Source organism: Oryx dammah, unplaced genomic scaffold (genome assembly GCF_014754425.2).
Source record: "Oryx dammah isolate SB20612 unplaced genomic scaffold, SCBI_Odam_1.1 HiC_scaffold_17, whole genome shotgun sequence".
In the NCBI taxonomy this organism is placed as follows: Eukaryota; Metazoa; Chordata; class Mammalia; order Artiodactyla; family Bovidae; genus Oryx; species Oryx dammah.
Window position 1 is genome coordinate 74169789 of NW_024070201.1, and position 16696 is coordinate 74186484.

At 40.6% G+C, this 16696-nt stretch overlaps 1 protein-coding gene across 8 annotated transcripts in view; it reads left to right on the plus strand.

Moving 5' to 3' along the window:
* ATG13 (autophagy related 13) overlaps positions 1-16696 on the plus strand; it is a 47248-nt gene that overhangs the window by 13354 nt on the left and 17198 nt on the right. For all 8 annotated transcript variants that reach the window (XM_040259136.1, XM_040259133.1, XM_040259135.1 and 5 more), the window contains 5 exons: positions 11035-11116; positions 12086-12166; positions 12554-12673; positions 14573-14619; positions 16083-16223. In XM_040259136.1, the coding sequence (XP_040115070.1) occupies positions 11048-11116; positions 12086-12166; positions 12554-12673; positions 14573-14619; positions 16083-16223 (458 nt within the window). In that variant the 5' untranslated portion in view covers positions 11035-11047. The remainder of the gene's footprint in view (positions 1-11034; positions 11117-12085; positions 12167-12553; positions 12674-14572; positions 14620-16082; positions 16224-16696) is intronic.

Below are 16696 nucleotides of genomic sequence, written 5' to 3' on the forward strand. Positions count from 1 at the left end.
CTGGTGGCTCAGACGGTAAAGCTGCTGCCCACAATGCGGGAGACCCAGGTTCAATCCCTGGGTCGGGAACATTTCCTGGAGAAGGAAATGGTAACCCACTCCAGTATTCTTGCCTGGGAAATCCCATGGACGGAGAACCCTGGTAGGTATTTTGCTTAAAACTACAGGCCATGGTGTCGCAAAGAGTCGGACATGACTGGGTGACTTCACTTTCACTTTATGATTCATAAGTATACTTTTGATCTAATTAACGCATTTCAGGAAAGGTGACACCTGATAAATTTAATCAAATATATGTGGGTGGGAACCACATAGAACTTCTTGTAAATATCCAAAATTATACATAGTAATTCGGTTATGTCCCTAAGGTGAAAAAAAATTTAACAAAGAAGATATTGAGTAAATCTGATGAATTTACTTTTTTAGCATATTAACAAGAAAGGGAAAAGAAATTTGAATGTTTACAGAAGAGTTTGCTACATAATTGAGAGACTAGACTTAAGAGGCAAAATGACCTTGACTTAAACTGAGTGGTAACCTGAAAGCCTTCCCCTTTGTGGATCACAGTCTTGTCATGGCATAGGGGCTTGTGTAACTCAATGAAGCTATGAGCCATCCCATGCAAAGCCAACACTCAAGACAGATGAATCATAGTGAAGGGATCTGACAAAACGTGGTCTACTGGAGGAGGAAATGGCAACCCACTCCAGTATCCTTGCCTTGAGAACCCCATTAACATTATGAAAAGGCACAAAGATATGACACCGCAAGATGAGCCCCCTAGGTCGGAAGGTGTCCGGTATGCTACTGGGGAAGAGTGGCAGGCAGTTGCTTAAAGCTCTAGTAAGAATGAGGTGGCTGGGCCAAAGCAGAAACGTCACTCAGTCGTGGATGTGTCTGGCAGTGAAAGTAAAGTCCGATGCTATGAAGAACAGTATCGCATAGGAACCTGGAATGTTAGGTCCATGAATCAAGGTAAATTGGACATAGTCAAGCAGGAGATGGCAAGACTGAACATCAGTATCTTAGGAATCAGTGAACTAAAATGGACGATAATGGGTAAATTTAATTTAGATGACCATTATATCTACTACTGTGGGCAAGAATCCCTTAGAAGAAATGGAGTAGCCCTCACAGTCAACGAAAGAGTCCACAGTACTCTTTGATGAACAATGTCCACAAACAACAAAAGAATCCAAAGTACTTGGGTGCACTCTGAAAAACTACAGAATGATCTTGGTTCGTTTCCAAAGCAAACCATTCAACATCATAGTTATCCAGGTCTGTGCCCCAACCACTGATGCCAAAAAAGTTGAAATTTACCAGTTCTATGAAGACCTACAAGACCTTCTAGAACTAACATGAAAAAAAGATGTCCTTTTCATCATAAGGAATTGGAATGCAGAAGTAGGAAGTCAGGAGATACCTGGAGTAACTGGCAAGTTTGGCCTTGGAGTACAAAATAAAGCAGGGTAAAGGCTAACAGAGTTTTGTCAAGAGAACACGGTGGTCAAAGGAGACACCATTTCAACAACCGAAGAGATGATTCTACACTTGGACGTCACCAGATGGTCAATACCAAAATCAGATTGATTATGTTCTTTACAGATGAAGAGGGGAGAGCTCTATACAGTCAAGAAAAGCAAGACTGTGAGCTGATTGTGGCTTAGATCATGAGCTCCTTATTGCAAAGTTCAGGCTTAAATTGAAGAAAGTAGGGGAAACCATTAGGCCATTCAGGTATGATCAAAATCAAATCCCTTGTGATTATACTATGGAGGTGATGAATAGATTCAAAGGATTAGATCTGGTAGACAGAGTGTCTAAGGAACTGTGGACAGAGGTTCATGACGTTGTACAGGAGGCAGTGACCAAAACCATCCCAAAGAAAAAGAAATGCAAGGAGGCAAAGTGGTTGTCTGAGGAGGCTTTACAGATATTAGGTTGGTACAAAAGTAAATACAGTTTTGGACCATGAATTTTAAATCATTATAACAAGCCCCAACACATACTTATTAATCAAAATAGGAACCATTACAATCAGCACATTTTTGCCAATAAGTTTGTTCATTTCTATAGCATAAAAATATGTGCTTTAGGATTCGACGAACTCTTGGAAAGCATTTCCTACCTCCTGCTGGTTATGGAAGTATTTTCCTTGCAAAAAGTTGTTGAGATACTTGAAGAAGTGGTAATCAGTTTGCAAGAGGTCAAGTAACTATGGCGGATGAGGTAAAACTGCATAGCCCAATTCGCTCAACTTTTGAAGTCTTGGTTGCGCGACGTGCGGTCGGGTGTTGTCTTGCAGAAGAATAGGGCCTGTTCTGTTGACCAGCACTGGGTGCAGGTGTTGCTGTTTTGGGGGCACCTCATTGATTTGCTGAGCGTACATCTCAGATGTAATGGTTTTGCTGGGATTCAGAAAGCTGTAGTGGATCAGACGGACAGCAGACCACCAAACAGTGGCCATGACTGTTTTGGTGCAAGTTCGGCCTTGGAAAGTGCTTTGGAGTTTATCAGTCCATCCACTGAGCTGGTCATCGCTGGTTGCTGTATAAAATCCACTTTTTGTCACACATCATAATCTGATCAAGAAATTGTTGTTGCATAGAATAAGAGAAGACGACACTTCAAAACATTAGTTTTTGTTTTTGTTTTTGTTTTCAGTTAAGTCATGAGGTACCACTTATCGAGCTTTTTCACCTTTCCAGTTTGCTTCAAATGCCAAATGACTATAGAATGGTCAATGTTGAGTTCTTCAGCAACTTCTCGTGCAGTTGTCAGAGGATCAGCTTCAACGATTGCCCTCAGTTGGTCGTTGTCAACGTCCAGTGGCCAGCCACTACACTCCTCATCTTCAAGGCTCTCATCTCCTTTGCAAAATTTCTTGAACCACCACTGCACTGTATGTCCCTTAGCAGTTCCTGGACCTAACGCATTGTTGATGTTGTGAGATGTCTCTGTTGCTTTACTACCCATTTTTAACTCAAATAAAAAAGTCACTCAAATTTGCTTTTTGTCTAAACATCATTTCTATAATCTAAAATAAACATAAATAGCAAGTAATGTCATTAGCAAAAACATATAAAGCAAGAAATGAGTGTTATAATGATGTATAACATAGCCACCTTTATTTAAAAATATATTTCAGTATCAAATGGAAAATTTCAACAATGCAAAACCGAAATTACTTTTGCCACCAACCTAATAGGAAAAAAGAAGCTGAAGGCAAGGGAGAAAGGAAAAGATACAACCAACTGAATGCTGAGTTCCAGAGAATAGTAAGGAGAGATTAGATGGCCTTCTTCAATGAACAATGCAAAGAAATAGAGGAAAACAATAAAATGGAAAAGACTAGAGATCTCTTCAAGAAAATTGAAGATATCTAGGGAAGATTTCCTGCAAGGATGGTCATGATAAAGGACAGAAATGATGTGGACCTAACAAGCAGAAGAAGTTAAGAAGAGGTGGCAAGAATACACAGAGGAACTATACAAAAAAGATCTTAATGACCTGGGTAACCATGGTGGTGTGGTCACTCACCTAGAGCTTGACATCTTGGAGCGTGGAGTCAAGTGGGCCTTAGGAAGGATTACTACAAACAAAGCTAGTGGAGGTGATGGAATTCTAGCTGAGCTACTTAAAGTCATATAAGATGATGCTATTAAAGTGTGGCCTTCAGTATGTTAGCAAATTTGGAAAATTCACCAGTGGCCATGGGACCGGAAAAGGTCAGTGCTCATTCCATTCCCAAAGACAGGCAATGCCAAAGGATATTCAGACTACTATACAGTTGCACTCATTTCACATGCTTGCAAGATTGTGCTCAAAATCCTTCAAGCTATGTTTCAGTTCACTTCAGTTGTGTCTGGCTCTTTGCAGCCCCATGGACTGCAGCATGCCAGGCTTCCCTGTCTATCACCAACTCCCAGAGCTTGCTCAAACACACGTGCATTGAGTTGATGATGCCATCCAACCATCTCATCCTCTGTCATCCCCTTCCCCTCCTGCATTCAGTCTTTCCCAGCATCAGGGTCTTTTCCCAATTAGTCAGTTCTTTGCATCAGGTGGCCAAAGTATTGGAGTTTCAGCTTCAACATCAGTCTTTCCAATGAATATTCAGGGTTGATTTCCTTTAGGATTGACTGGTTGCTCTCCTTGCAGTCAAGTGATTCTCAAGAGTCTTCTCCAACACCACAGTTCAAAAGCATCAATTCTTTGGTGCTGAGCTTTGTTATGGTCCAACTCTGATTCCTGAAAAAACCATAGCTTAGACTAGACAGACCTTTGTCAACAAAGTAATGTTTCTGCTTTTTAATATGCTGTCTAGGTTGGTCATAGCTTTTCTTCCGAGGAGTAAACATCTTTTAATTTCATGGCTGCAGTCACTATCTGCAGTGATTTTGGAGCCTAAGAAGATAAAGTCTGTCACTATTTCCATTGTTTCCCCGTCTATTTGCCATGAAGTGATAGGACCAGAAGCCATGATCTTCATTTTTTTAATGTTGAGTTTTAAGCAAGGTTTTTGACTCTCCTCTTTCACTTTCATCAAGAAGCTCTTCAGTTCCTCTTCGCTTTCTGCCATAAGGGTGGTGTCTGCATTTCTGAGGTTATTGATATTTCTCCCGGCAATCTTGATTCCAGCTTGTGCTTCCTCCAGCCTAGCATTTCACACAATGTACTCTGCATATAAGTTAAATAAGCAGAGCAACAATATACAGCCTTGACATACTCCTTTCCCAATTTTGAACCAGTCTGTTGTTCCATGTCCATTTCTAACTGTTGCTTCTTGACATGCATACAGATTTATCAGGTTTCAGCAGTAGATGAACTGAGAACTTTCAGGTGTATAAGTTGGGTTTAGAAAAGGCAGAGAAACCAGAGATCAAATTGCCAGTATTCACTGGATCATGGAGAAAGCAAGGGAATTCCAGAAAAACACCAGAAAATTCTTAAAAAGATGGGAATACTGGACCACCTTACCTGTCTCCTGAGAAATCTGTATGCAGGTCAAGAAGCAACAATTAGAACTGGACATGGAACAATAGATTGGTTCAAACTTGGGAAAGAAGTATGATGAGGCTGTATATTGTCACCCTGCTTGTTTAACTTACATGCGGTGTACATTGTGTGAAATGCTGGTCTGGATGAATCACAAGCTGAAATCAAGATTGCTAGGAGAAATATCAGCAACCTCAGATACGCACATGATATCACTCTAATGGCAGAAAGTGAAGAGGAACTAAGGAGCCTCTTGGTAAGGATGAAAGAGTGGAAAAGCTGGCTTGAAACTCAACATTAAAACACTAAGGTCATGGCATCTGGTCCCATCACTTCATGGCAAATAGAAAGGGAAAAAGTGGAAACCCTGACAGATTTTCTTTTCTTGGGCTCCACAATAACTGTGGACAGTGACTACAGTCATGAAATTAAAAGACACTTGCTCCTTGGAAGGAAAACTGTGACAAACCTAGGTACTGTATTAAAAAGCAGAGATATCACTTTACTGACAAAAGTCCATATAGTCAGAGCTATGCTTTTTCCATTAGTCATGTATGGATGTGATAGTTGGACCATAAAGAAGGTTGAGGGCTGAAGAATTGATGCTTTCGAATTGTGGTTATGGAGAAGACTCTAGAGAGTCCCTTGGACTACGAGAAGATCAAACCAGTCAATCCTAAAGGAAATCAACCCTGAGTATTCATTGGAAGGACTGATGCTTAAGCTCTAATACCTTAGCCACCTGTTTTGAAGAGCCAACTCATTGGATAAAGACCCTGATGCTGGGAAGGATTGAAAGCATCAGGAGAAGGGGCAGCAGAGGCTGAGATGGTTGGATGGCATCTCGTGACTCAATGGACAGGAGTTTGAGCCAACTCTGGGAGATGGTGAAGGACAGGGAAGCCTTTTGTGCTACAGCCCATGGGATTGCAAAGAGTTGGATATGACTTAGTTACTGAACAACAGCAACAAACCTACAAGCCCTACTTTGGCTTAGTCCTCTAGAAGCTGATGTATTTTCTTAGGCTTCCCAGGTGGCACTAGTGGTAAAGAACCTGCCTGCCAATGCAGGAGAGTAAGAGAGACAGATTTGATCCCTGGGTCGGGAACATCCCTTGGAGAAGGGCATGGCAACCCACTCCAATATTCTTTCTTGGAGAATCCCATGGACAGAGGAGCCTGGCGGGCTATGATCCATAGAGTCACAAAGGGTCAGACAAGACTGAAGCAACTTAGAGCGTATTTTTCTTAAAACTTGTCTCATCGGAGGTCTTAATGTAGATAGTCATTTTGGCAATTATAACATGTTGGTAACAATGACTAATATCGGTACTTGTCTGTAAAGAAAAGAAAGTCAAAAAAAGAGAAAGAAAGAAAAAAGTCAAATACATGCCTTGTCAGCCAAGAAGAAGACCCTCTCTAGCCTCTTGGTGTCAGAATTCCAACATGCTTGCCCCCAAAGTGGAGAAAGCTATATGAAGCTAATATTGGATTGATAGAATTTTAGTGTCCCCAAAATGGTCTCCTTTTAAGAAAGCCAATATGTCAATCACTTGATGCTTCCTTTCTTAATAAATTGCATTTGTGTATATAAACTGTCTCCTGTACCTGAAGTCCCCCCAGACCTTGACTGACCTAATAAAATTTGTTTCTTTTGAGCATGTACATCCAAGCACTAGACCCTGGGCCAGGATGATCATTTATTTGCTAGTTTCAGTGACCAACATCTTTCCTGAAAGTGCCAGCAGGCTTCCAATTACCTTTCAAAAATCACTTCCCTATTTTCTCTACTGATTTTGCATGTAGTATCTTAAAGGTCAGACTGAGGAGTTTGGCCAAAATTCTGGCACATAGGAGCAATATGACAACATAATGCTTTATTAGTCTAACCATTGAGTGGTTTACCTGAGGTTTACCATATAATCTAGAAGGTTGGGGAAGAAACTTTTCCTGTACCCTCTTAGTCAGTAGGTCGCGGTGTGTGCAGATTAAACTAACAAACAAGATTAGCAAGAGAAAAGATAGACTTTATTAAAGCCTGCACAATTTATACCACAGGAGTGCTCAATGATAAATAGTTCAAAGAAGTAGTAAAATTTTTGAATTTCTATGCCTAACTTAGTAGAAGAAAGAGAGGGGGAAAAAAGGCTTTTATGGGAAGAACAAGTTTCTTTAGGAAACACAAATGTTGAGGAGAACAAATGGGAGATAAGAAAGTTGGTGATAATATTTCCTTGTGTGGGTGCAAATGGTCTTTCCATCTTTTTCATGACCATGAAACTCCCCCAGATGGGGCATTTATATTAGGTTTACTCTTGATCTCTCTCCTGGGAGTAGATGCCAACCTGAAATGAGAATTTATGGCAGTCCTCATTTCTTAGAAGTTGCTGCTTTTAGTCAGATAAGGGAAGCGCTGAAAAGGTTTTCTACATCTGTTGAATCTCAAATGTCTTTAGCTTAAAATAATCTTTATGCCAAAGTAGCATATTTTAGAATGGTATAGCCTGATCCTCTTCAAAGGTAAAGTGAGATCTGGTATCTCTTCCAGATAAGAAATGAGGCTTGAATTAAGGTGGTTATCTATGGAAATGAAAATGCCACAAATATAAAGGATTTTATATAAGCAAAAGTTTGAAGGATTTAGTAGTTGGTTAGCATAGTAAAGAGCAGGGAGAAAAGTTCAACTGTGGGTCTCTCTTTAATGTTCGTACCAAATTTCCCTTTATAATCCTGGGAGCACTCAGAGAAGGAATTTTGCTAGAGCAAAGCAAAGGTAAACCACCTATTGTATATTGTAGAGGATGAATTAACATCCTTGGTATCTAGGCCTAAGGAGACAATAAGTGCTGGTGTCTTTCTCTCTGTGGAGACAACCCGCCCCCCCTTTAATTCTAGTTCTTGGATAATCCTCTTAGTGCTTCCAGTGGTACAAAAAGTTGCAAGAATCATGCCATTGTAGCGTTTGCATCGGTAGGTTCTCTGATAGTCGGAACACGTCCCCACTTTAGGGCAGCACAGCCCTCCAGCACTATGCTTACCTCAGGTCTGTGGCTGGGTTGCTTCAGGGCCTTGAGCTGTTTAAAGCTTTAAAAGATCTTTTTATTTTTACTTTAATGTTTGTTTAAGTGGGTAAAAGGCCTGAATTCCCACTTTGTAAAATAGGAGGATATCCAAATGTCTAACAAACAATTGAAAAAACGTGCCAGTAGGGGAAAGGCAGTCATAATTTAGGCATTAAATCAGTCATTCAGGGCAGATTAAATGAGATACCACCACACTTCTACCAGGATGGCTAAGAGGAAAGAACCAGCAGTTCCAAGTGGTGCTATAGCTGTGGATCCACAGGAGCCCAGGGCATTTGTGGTGGTGATATAAATTGGTACAAACCCTGGAAAACCGTTTGGCAGTAATTGTCAAAGCTAAACACAGGCATACCTTGGATGTATTGTGGTTTGGTTCCAGATCACTGTGATAAAGTGAATTATATGAATTTTTTTGGTTTCCGTGTGCATATAAAAGTTGTGTTTAAACTATAAACTATTAAGAGTAAAATCACATTATGTCTTTAAAACACAACATGCAGGAATCTCCCTGGCAGCCCAGTGACCCCAATGCAGGGGCACGGGTTAATCCCTGGTTGGGGAACTAAGATCCCACATGCCCCACAGTATGGCCTTAGAAAAAGAACAACAACAAATGTACAAAACTTCATTTAAGAATACTTCAGGGCTCCCCTGGTGGCTCACTGGTAAAGAATATACCTGCAAGTGCAGGAGACACGTGTTCAATCCTTGATGCGGGAAGACCCCGCAGGCTGCAGAGCGACTAAGCCTGTGCGCTACAGCTGTTGAGCCTGTGCTCTTAAGCCCGGGAGCCACAACTCCTGAGCCCATGTGCTGCAACTGCTGGAGCCTGTACCGCCCAGAGCCTGTCCTCCGCAACGAGAGAAGCCATCACACCGCAACTAGAGAGCAGCCCCCACTTTGCTGCAACTAGAGAAAAGCCCATACGCAACAAAGACCCAGCACGGCCGGAAGAAAGAATGTTGCTAAAAAATGATGCTAACCATCACCTGAGCCTTCAGTGAATTGTAATCCTTTTGCTGGTGGAAGTTTCAAAATCTTTGAAGAATTACTAAAATATGACACCAAGGCACAAAATAAAATGGCGCTGATAGACTTGTTCAACACAAGGTTGACACAGACCTTGAATTTGTTTAAAAAGGGGGAAGCAGCATCTGTGAAGCACAGTGAAATGAGGTGCAGTTAAACAAGGTATGCCTGCTGACCCAAACTCAGCACTCCCAGCTTTACGTCTGACCCCAGCGAGGGTTTTTATTCACCAGAAATGGCATACACGAGTATAACAGCTAAAAGCAGGAGACAACCCAGATGTTCATCAGCAGAATTCATAGATGGTGATATATTCATAACATGGAGTGCTAATAGCAATGCAAAAGAATAAACTGCTGCGTGCAGCATTACGAATGAGTCTTACTGAATATAGAAAGCTACACAACAGAAGAGTTAATACTATTTGATTCCATTTATAGGAAATTCAAAACAGACAAAGCTAATCTATGGTGATAGAGGTTAGAATAATGATTACTTCTCTGTGGGTTTATTGACCAAGGGGACACAAAAGGAGCCTCTGGCTTATAGGAGATGTTCTATAACTCCATCTGGTTGTCATCGTATGAGTGTTCACATATGAAATATTTATTGAGCTGTATACCTAAGATTTGTGCATTTCACTGATGTAAGTTCACACCTCAGTAAAGAATCTTATTTCTTATATATCAGTCGTGTCCGACTCTTTGCGACCCGTGGACTTTAGCCCACCAAGCTCCTCCGTCCATGGGATTCTCCAGGCAAGAATACTGGAGTGGGTTGCCATTTCCTTCTCCAGGGGATGTTCCCGACCCAGGGATCGAATCCAGGTCTCCCACATTGCAGGCAGATGCTTTAACCTCTGCACCACCCAACTTGTACTCATGATTTCCCATTTCAACTCTATCCTTTTCTTAAAACTAGCTTTCCCTCTGTCTTTTTTGTTAACTGAAACCCGCTTAAACTTTTTACACTCAGTCCTTAAATCCTGTCAGCTCTTCCTTTAAAATACCTCCCATCCATATTTCCAAATCATGTCTCTATTAGACTTTTAGCCCTGACCACAAGCCTGAATTATTGCCAAGGACCTAATTGATTTCCCTGCTCTCCGTACTCAAAACTATTCTACAATATGCCAGCAGTGCTATCTTTCTAAGGCACTGTTTGGATTGTGTTGCTTCCTCTTCTCAAAAGCCTCGAGGGTACTCCCCTTTCTGGCACCAGTCTTTAGCACTGTATTTGAGACTCTGGTGGTCTGGCCTAAATCAGCCATACCCAATCGCTGGAAAATTGGAGTACTTAATAGTTCCAAACCCACTTTTCTCCTGTGGCTTATATGCCTTTGTTCATAGTCTTCTCTCCCCTAAATGCTTTCTTCTTCATACCAGCCCCTTCTCATCCCACCCCCACCCTACTCCCACCGAAAATTAAATTGATTTAGTGGTCTTTTGAAGGAACTGTTGGGCTTCCCAGGTGGCGCTAGTGGTAAGGAACCCGCCTGCCAATGCAGGAGGCATAAGAGATGCGGGTTTGATCCCTGGATTGGTTGAAGGAATGTTAACTTCTTTTATGTTTTAATGAAGTTTTTGCCTCATTAAAACTTAGTCTTCAGTATGCTGGGTAATAAAACTTTTTTAATGAATAAGTTTAAAAGCTCAAAGTTCCATATTCAGGTAAAATGGCTTGTCTCATCTTTTTTCTAGGTCTATAGATTTAGCTCTTTGTGTGGAGTTTATTTTCCTCAAAAGATATAGTATCTTCTGTTCTTCATGTTGGTGTCTTTAGTCGAGGGGAGGGGCGGTTTTACCTCCTGCATGACTATTCATAAGCTAGTAGACAATGCCATCTCTGTATGCTTTGTTTCAGCAGTCCCTTTTAAAACACAGTCACATTATTCAACACTTTTTTTTTTCTCCTGTTTTAGATTCCTATAGGCAATGGAAACTGATCTTAATTCCCAGGACAGAAAGGACCTGGACAAGTTCATTAAGTTTTTTGCCCTCAAGGTAATACATCCGTTCTCTTGAGCCTAGAACTGTTCAAAATAACTTCCATGCCTCTCCCTTTTTGGAAATACAGCATAACAGCTTGCAGCTTGCCCATTTTAAGGGATACTTCTGTCTGTTGTAAACCAAACTGTGAAATTTGGGGGCGGTACTGGGGGTGTAACTAAAAAGCTTCCAATTTTCCAAAGCTACTTGTTAAAAAAAATAACTTTTTTTTTGCAAGCCTGTTTGCAGAAATGTCAAACTTATTATGCCAGGTTATTGGCACAGTGTGTTCCCTTGGGGTGAGAACAAAGACTGGACTAGAATGGACAGCAGTTGGTGCATCTTTCCCTAAGCATTAACTGCCTCTGAAATCTCTCACTTTCCGCCTATTGTCCCCTTCTGTGTAAATGAAAAATTAAAACTGAATTTTGAGTGCTATAGAAGGCATCTTTCCCTAATCTAAAAATCATTTCCACCTCTGTCTCTCCTTCCTCTCAACCATTGCTATGTAAGAACAAGCCATGCAGTAGATTCTGGTTGTAAAATTAGCCGGAAGACTTTTGCCATATGGGCCAAGTCACATGAATAATTGTGGATTCCTTGGTTTAAATCTACTATGATTACATAAGTGTATGGCAGTGAATATTTAAACCTACGATTGGACTTGTTTCTTTATGAAAGTCAGAGCCACCGTGTGCAGCTTTCCTTCTGCCATGTGAGTATATTACAGATTTCAAGCCTCAGACCTTGATTTCTCTTAATTGGTTGACACCAGGTTCTCAGGAATATTTACAGTATTATTTTTGTGCCATTTTTTTTCTGTTCTTGATGGTTTTAAATCTTACCCTTTCCTGAAGTATAGTTATGATCATTGGCACCTTTTTAACCCTGCATTGAGAGGGTTTTAATCTTGATTAGGAGCCAAATCAGTTTGTTGAAACTTTTCACCTTTGATTTTTTTGTTTGTTTGGTTTTTTTTTTTAGACTGTCCAAGTGATCGTCCAGGCTCGACTGGGAGAGAAGATTTGTACTCGTTCATCTTCTTCCCCAACGGGTTCAGACTGGGTAAAATTCCTATTCTTTGCTGAGAGATATACTATGGTGTTTCTCACAAGGAATCATGGTGTAGTAATAATAATATTTCTAGTATTACTAAGTCATAACATTAAAATGCCTAATTCCATTTGATCCATTCACTTGGAAAATATGTTCTTCATTGAATGTTAGTCCTGGATATTTTTTAGTTTTCCTCTGTGATGAGTGAAAATGAGTGAAAACTTATCAACCTGAGTTTTGGGTCCTTGATGCAAGATATCTCTTAAGGGGAAAGGGGAAGTCAATGACTGTCCTTTATCAAGGGCAAGGCCTACGTTACTCAGTATCCAGTCTTACTACTTTGATTCCATAATGTTCCTTGTGAGGGTTTAACACAAAGTTCTCCTTGTATTCTAGTTCAATTTAGCAATCAAAGACATCCCAGAGGTCACACATGAAGCAAAGAAGGCCCTGGCAGGGCAGCTGCCTGCTGTTGGGAGGTCTATGTGTGTGGAGATCTCACTCAAGACTTCTGAGGTAAGGTTGTGGCCAGCACAGGGTCTTAACTCAGCACCCAAAGCACTCTACACTCTGGTTCCAACCCGGCCTTGTTCCTACGCTTTCCCTCTCTGATCGTCTCATGGTTCTCCGAGGAGGTCATGGTTTTTGTACTTACTCTTCCAACCACTTGGAGTAGACTCTTCACTCTCATCTTCATGTATCATCTGTAAGTGACGTGCTTCTCCTCACCCTTCAACACTCGTGTGCTCTAAAAGATCTCCCTTTCTAACCACTCTCTAGACTTCCTGTGTGCTTTTTTTATATTTGCTTCTTAGAGTATAACTTGCTGGAATGTGATTTTTTTTTCATGTGTTTTTCCACCTTTTTCCATGATGCAAATATTTTTTCTTGTATGTTTATTAATCTATTTCCACTACAGGAGTGTGAGGCTGCGTGGAATAGTAAGACTAATGGAGTTTAGAGCTATACAGACCCAAATTCAGAGCCTAGCCGAGCAACTCTGGCCAAATTACTTAGCCCCACCTCTACCACCACCACACTTCTATACTTCTTCATTTAATTCTTATTTGTAAAGTATATGAATAAAATATGGTAGACAATTATTACATGTTCCTATTGATACTTTACACTTTTATTCTTGAGGTCAGCAGCTATGCCACACTTTATTTATCTGTGTAGTTTTTCAATTCTTTTTGAAATGAGGCAGGATATAACAAATAATCATCTCTGTGCCTGTCACAATGCCTGGGATGGCACATAGTAGGCTCTTAATTTTTTATTGTGTGAATGATGTCAGTACTTATTCTGTGGAAATCTTAGTACCAAATAAAACATCCTATTCTCTTTATTGAATTACTGGTGTATACTGTGAGTTATTTTCCTCAGTGATACTTAGGGAATCTGAAAGGAAGAACTCTCCTCTCTCAGGCATCTGTGAAATCAGATTCTAAACCGTTGTGATTGGACTTCCCTGGTGGCTCAGTGCTAATCCGCCTGCCAGTGCAAGAGACACAGGTTCGACCCCTGATCCAGGAAGATCTCACATGCTGTGGAGCAGCTGTTGAGTCTGTGCTCTAGAACCTGTGCTCCACGACAAGAGAAGCACTACAGTGAGAAGCCCCTGCACCCCAGCTAGGGACTAGTCCTCGCTTGCTGCAACCAAAGAATTGCCCTCACATAGAGCCTGGGTCTCTTGCATTGCAGGCAGATTCTTTGCTCCTGAGCCACTAGAAAGCCCTGGTAGAATACTATGTGGCCATTAAAAATAATGTAGAATTTTTAATTATAAGGAGAATTCCATGTTGTGATCAGTTCAGTTCAGTCTCTCGGTCATGTCCAACTCTTTGCAACCCTGTGAACTGTACCTTGAGGCTTCCCTGTCCATCACCAACTCCTGGAGTTTTGCTCAAACTCATGTCCATCGAGTTGGTGATGCCATCCAACCATCTCATCCTCTGTCGTCCCCTTCTCCTCCTGCCTTCACTCTTTCCCAGCATCAGGGTCTTTTCCAAGGAGTCAGTTCTTCATATTAGGTGGCCAAAGTATTGGAGTTTCAGCTTCAGCATCAGTCCTTCTGATGCATATTCAGGATTGATTTCCTTTAGGATTGACTGATTTCATCTTGCAGTCCAAAGGACTGTCATGAGTCTTCTCCAACACCACAGTTTAAAGCACATAAAAAAGTGATAAAAATGGTATATACAAAAAGATAAAAAATAGAATATATGGTATGAGCTCACTTTTACTTAGGAAAATCACTGATTGTGTTATAAGTGATGTCTTTTTGCTTATTTATACTGTGTAATATTTTTATAGTGGCTGTATTGTGCTTTATAATAAAAAAGATTATCAAAAGCAAAACTGAAATATCTTTTAATAATATCTTAACAATACCTTTTATTGTTCCATTTACAGGGAGATTCCATGGAGCTGGAAATCTGGTGTCTGGAAATGAATGAAAAGTAAGTGCTCTAGGGAGCTCAAAACTGATGTTCTGTGACAACCAAGCGGGGTGGGATGGGGTGGGAGACAGGAGGAAGGTTCCAGAGGGAGGGGACATATGCGTACCTATGGCTGACTCATGTTGATGCATGGCAGAATCCAATACAGTATGATAAAGCAGTTATCCTTCAATTAAAAATAAATAAATTTTAAAAGTATGTAAGTGCTCTATCTTAGAATCCTTGGTTGTGGTAGCTGAGGATAAAGTGCACGACATCACGTGGAAAGCAGGGCTTGTATCAGTCACGGAGAGTGTTCTGACCACTTAACAAAGCTGGTAGGTCTTTGCTACAGTTGGCTTCATGCTTGGCTTCCAGCCCAGGCACAGCAGTGACCTTCAAAAGGAGTGTCGGTCCAGAGAGACTCAGACAACACAGGGAGAGGAGCAGAGAGAAAGCTGAAAAAGGATTTGTTGTTTTCCCAGAGTACACATAGTTCTCTGGTTAAATCCCTTGAGCTCTTGTAACATGACTACTCTGTTTTGTCTGTTTTCTGTGTGGCAGACATCCAATAAGATTTCCCCTCACCACTCCTTTAGACATGCTATGTTGGTCACGGACTGGGAATGCGTGTTATTTTCCCCTCCATTTTCTTTTTTCAGGGCAGATTAGCTGAATTCCTGCCCGAATTTCAAGAAGAATATATAGGAATATTGAGGAAATAGCAACACATCAAAGGAAAAATATTTTTAATAAGTATGAGTGGTATAGGCATTATTTTTCTTTATTAAATAAAAAGCAATTGCCAGGTTATAGTCCAAAATTTTCATACCAAGCACTTCTCCAGATTTCCCGTTAGATGTATAGAAGTAGACTGCTATAAGATAGTACAGTGAAATTATGTTTGTACTTTCAGTAATATAACTGCAATATTGAATTACTGTTTTTAAGTGTTCTGCTTTATTTCTTTGAAAGATAGCTGCTTCAAAGCTAGAAAAAAATATACTGGAGACCTTTTGTTGCCTACCTGCCTTTGTCTGCTGCATGGGGAAGTAAAACTTTGGTCAACATCAACAATTTGTTGATGAGCTGACAAAGCACTCTGATTAAAGTTTAGCTCAGAAGATGTTTTAATTATAAATTTAATCTTATACAGTTCCAGCATTTAATTAGCAACTATCTCTTTTGACTGTAATACTCTGTAAAATGTTATTTAGGCTGCAAATCAAGTTATATTCTATCCAAATTTATGAATAATGCTAACAGATTTTTTTTTAGACTTTTAAATATTGAAGTATTAAGTTGATATTTAATGTCATATTAGTTTATAGTGTACAGTAAGGTTATTCAGTTATATATTCTAATGCTGACAAATAATGTCAGTCACTCCATGGAGCATAACTAATGTCTCTATCCATTGCATTTTTGTTCTTTGTTTTGTGTTCGCCGAGTAGGAGAATGCTGATAGTGTCTTTGCTCCTCAGGTGTGATAAAGAAATCAAAGTTTCCTATGCTGTGTACAACAGATTGTCATTGCTGCTGAAGTCTCTGCTTGCTATAACTAGGGTGACACCAGCTTACAGACTCTCCAGAAAGCAAGGGCATGAATATGTCATCTTATACAGGTAAACAGCTCACCTTCATGATTCACACTTTGGACTCATCAATTTGCACATTGTCTGACCAGCATTCAGGTATTCCATGATTAATTTTTGGACAGATATTTGGATGGTTGATGCTATACCTTTACTGTGATTGCTAATCTATTCTTTATGAACCTCAGCTTTTTCCGAAGCAACCAAGTTCTTTATCCTTTTGTTTATACACAGTCTTGATTGCTATGGAAAGGATTTTTAAATCCTCAGGCAGTTTGGTCGCTCAGTTCAGTTCAGTTCAGTCGCTCAGTCATGTCCGACTCTTTGCGACCCCATGAATCGCAGCACGCCAGGCCTCCCTGTCCATCACCAATTCCCGGAGTTCACTCAGACTCATGTCCATCGAGTCAGTGATGCCATCCAGCCATCTCGTCCTTTTGTCCCCTTCGCGACCCCATGGACTGCGGCACGCCAGGCTTCTCTGTCCATCACCAACTCTGGGA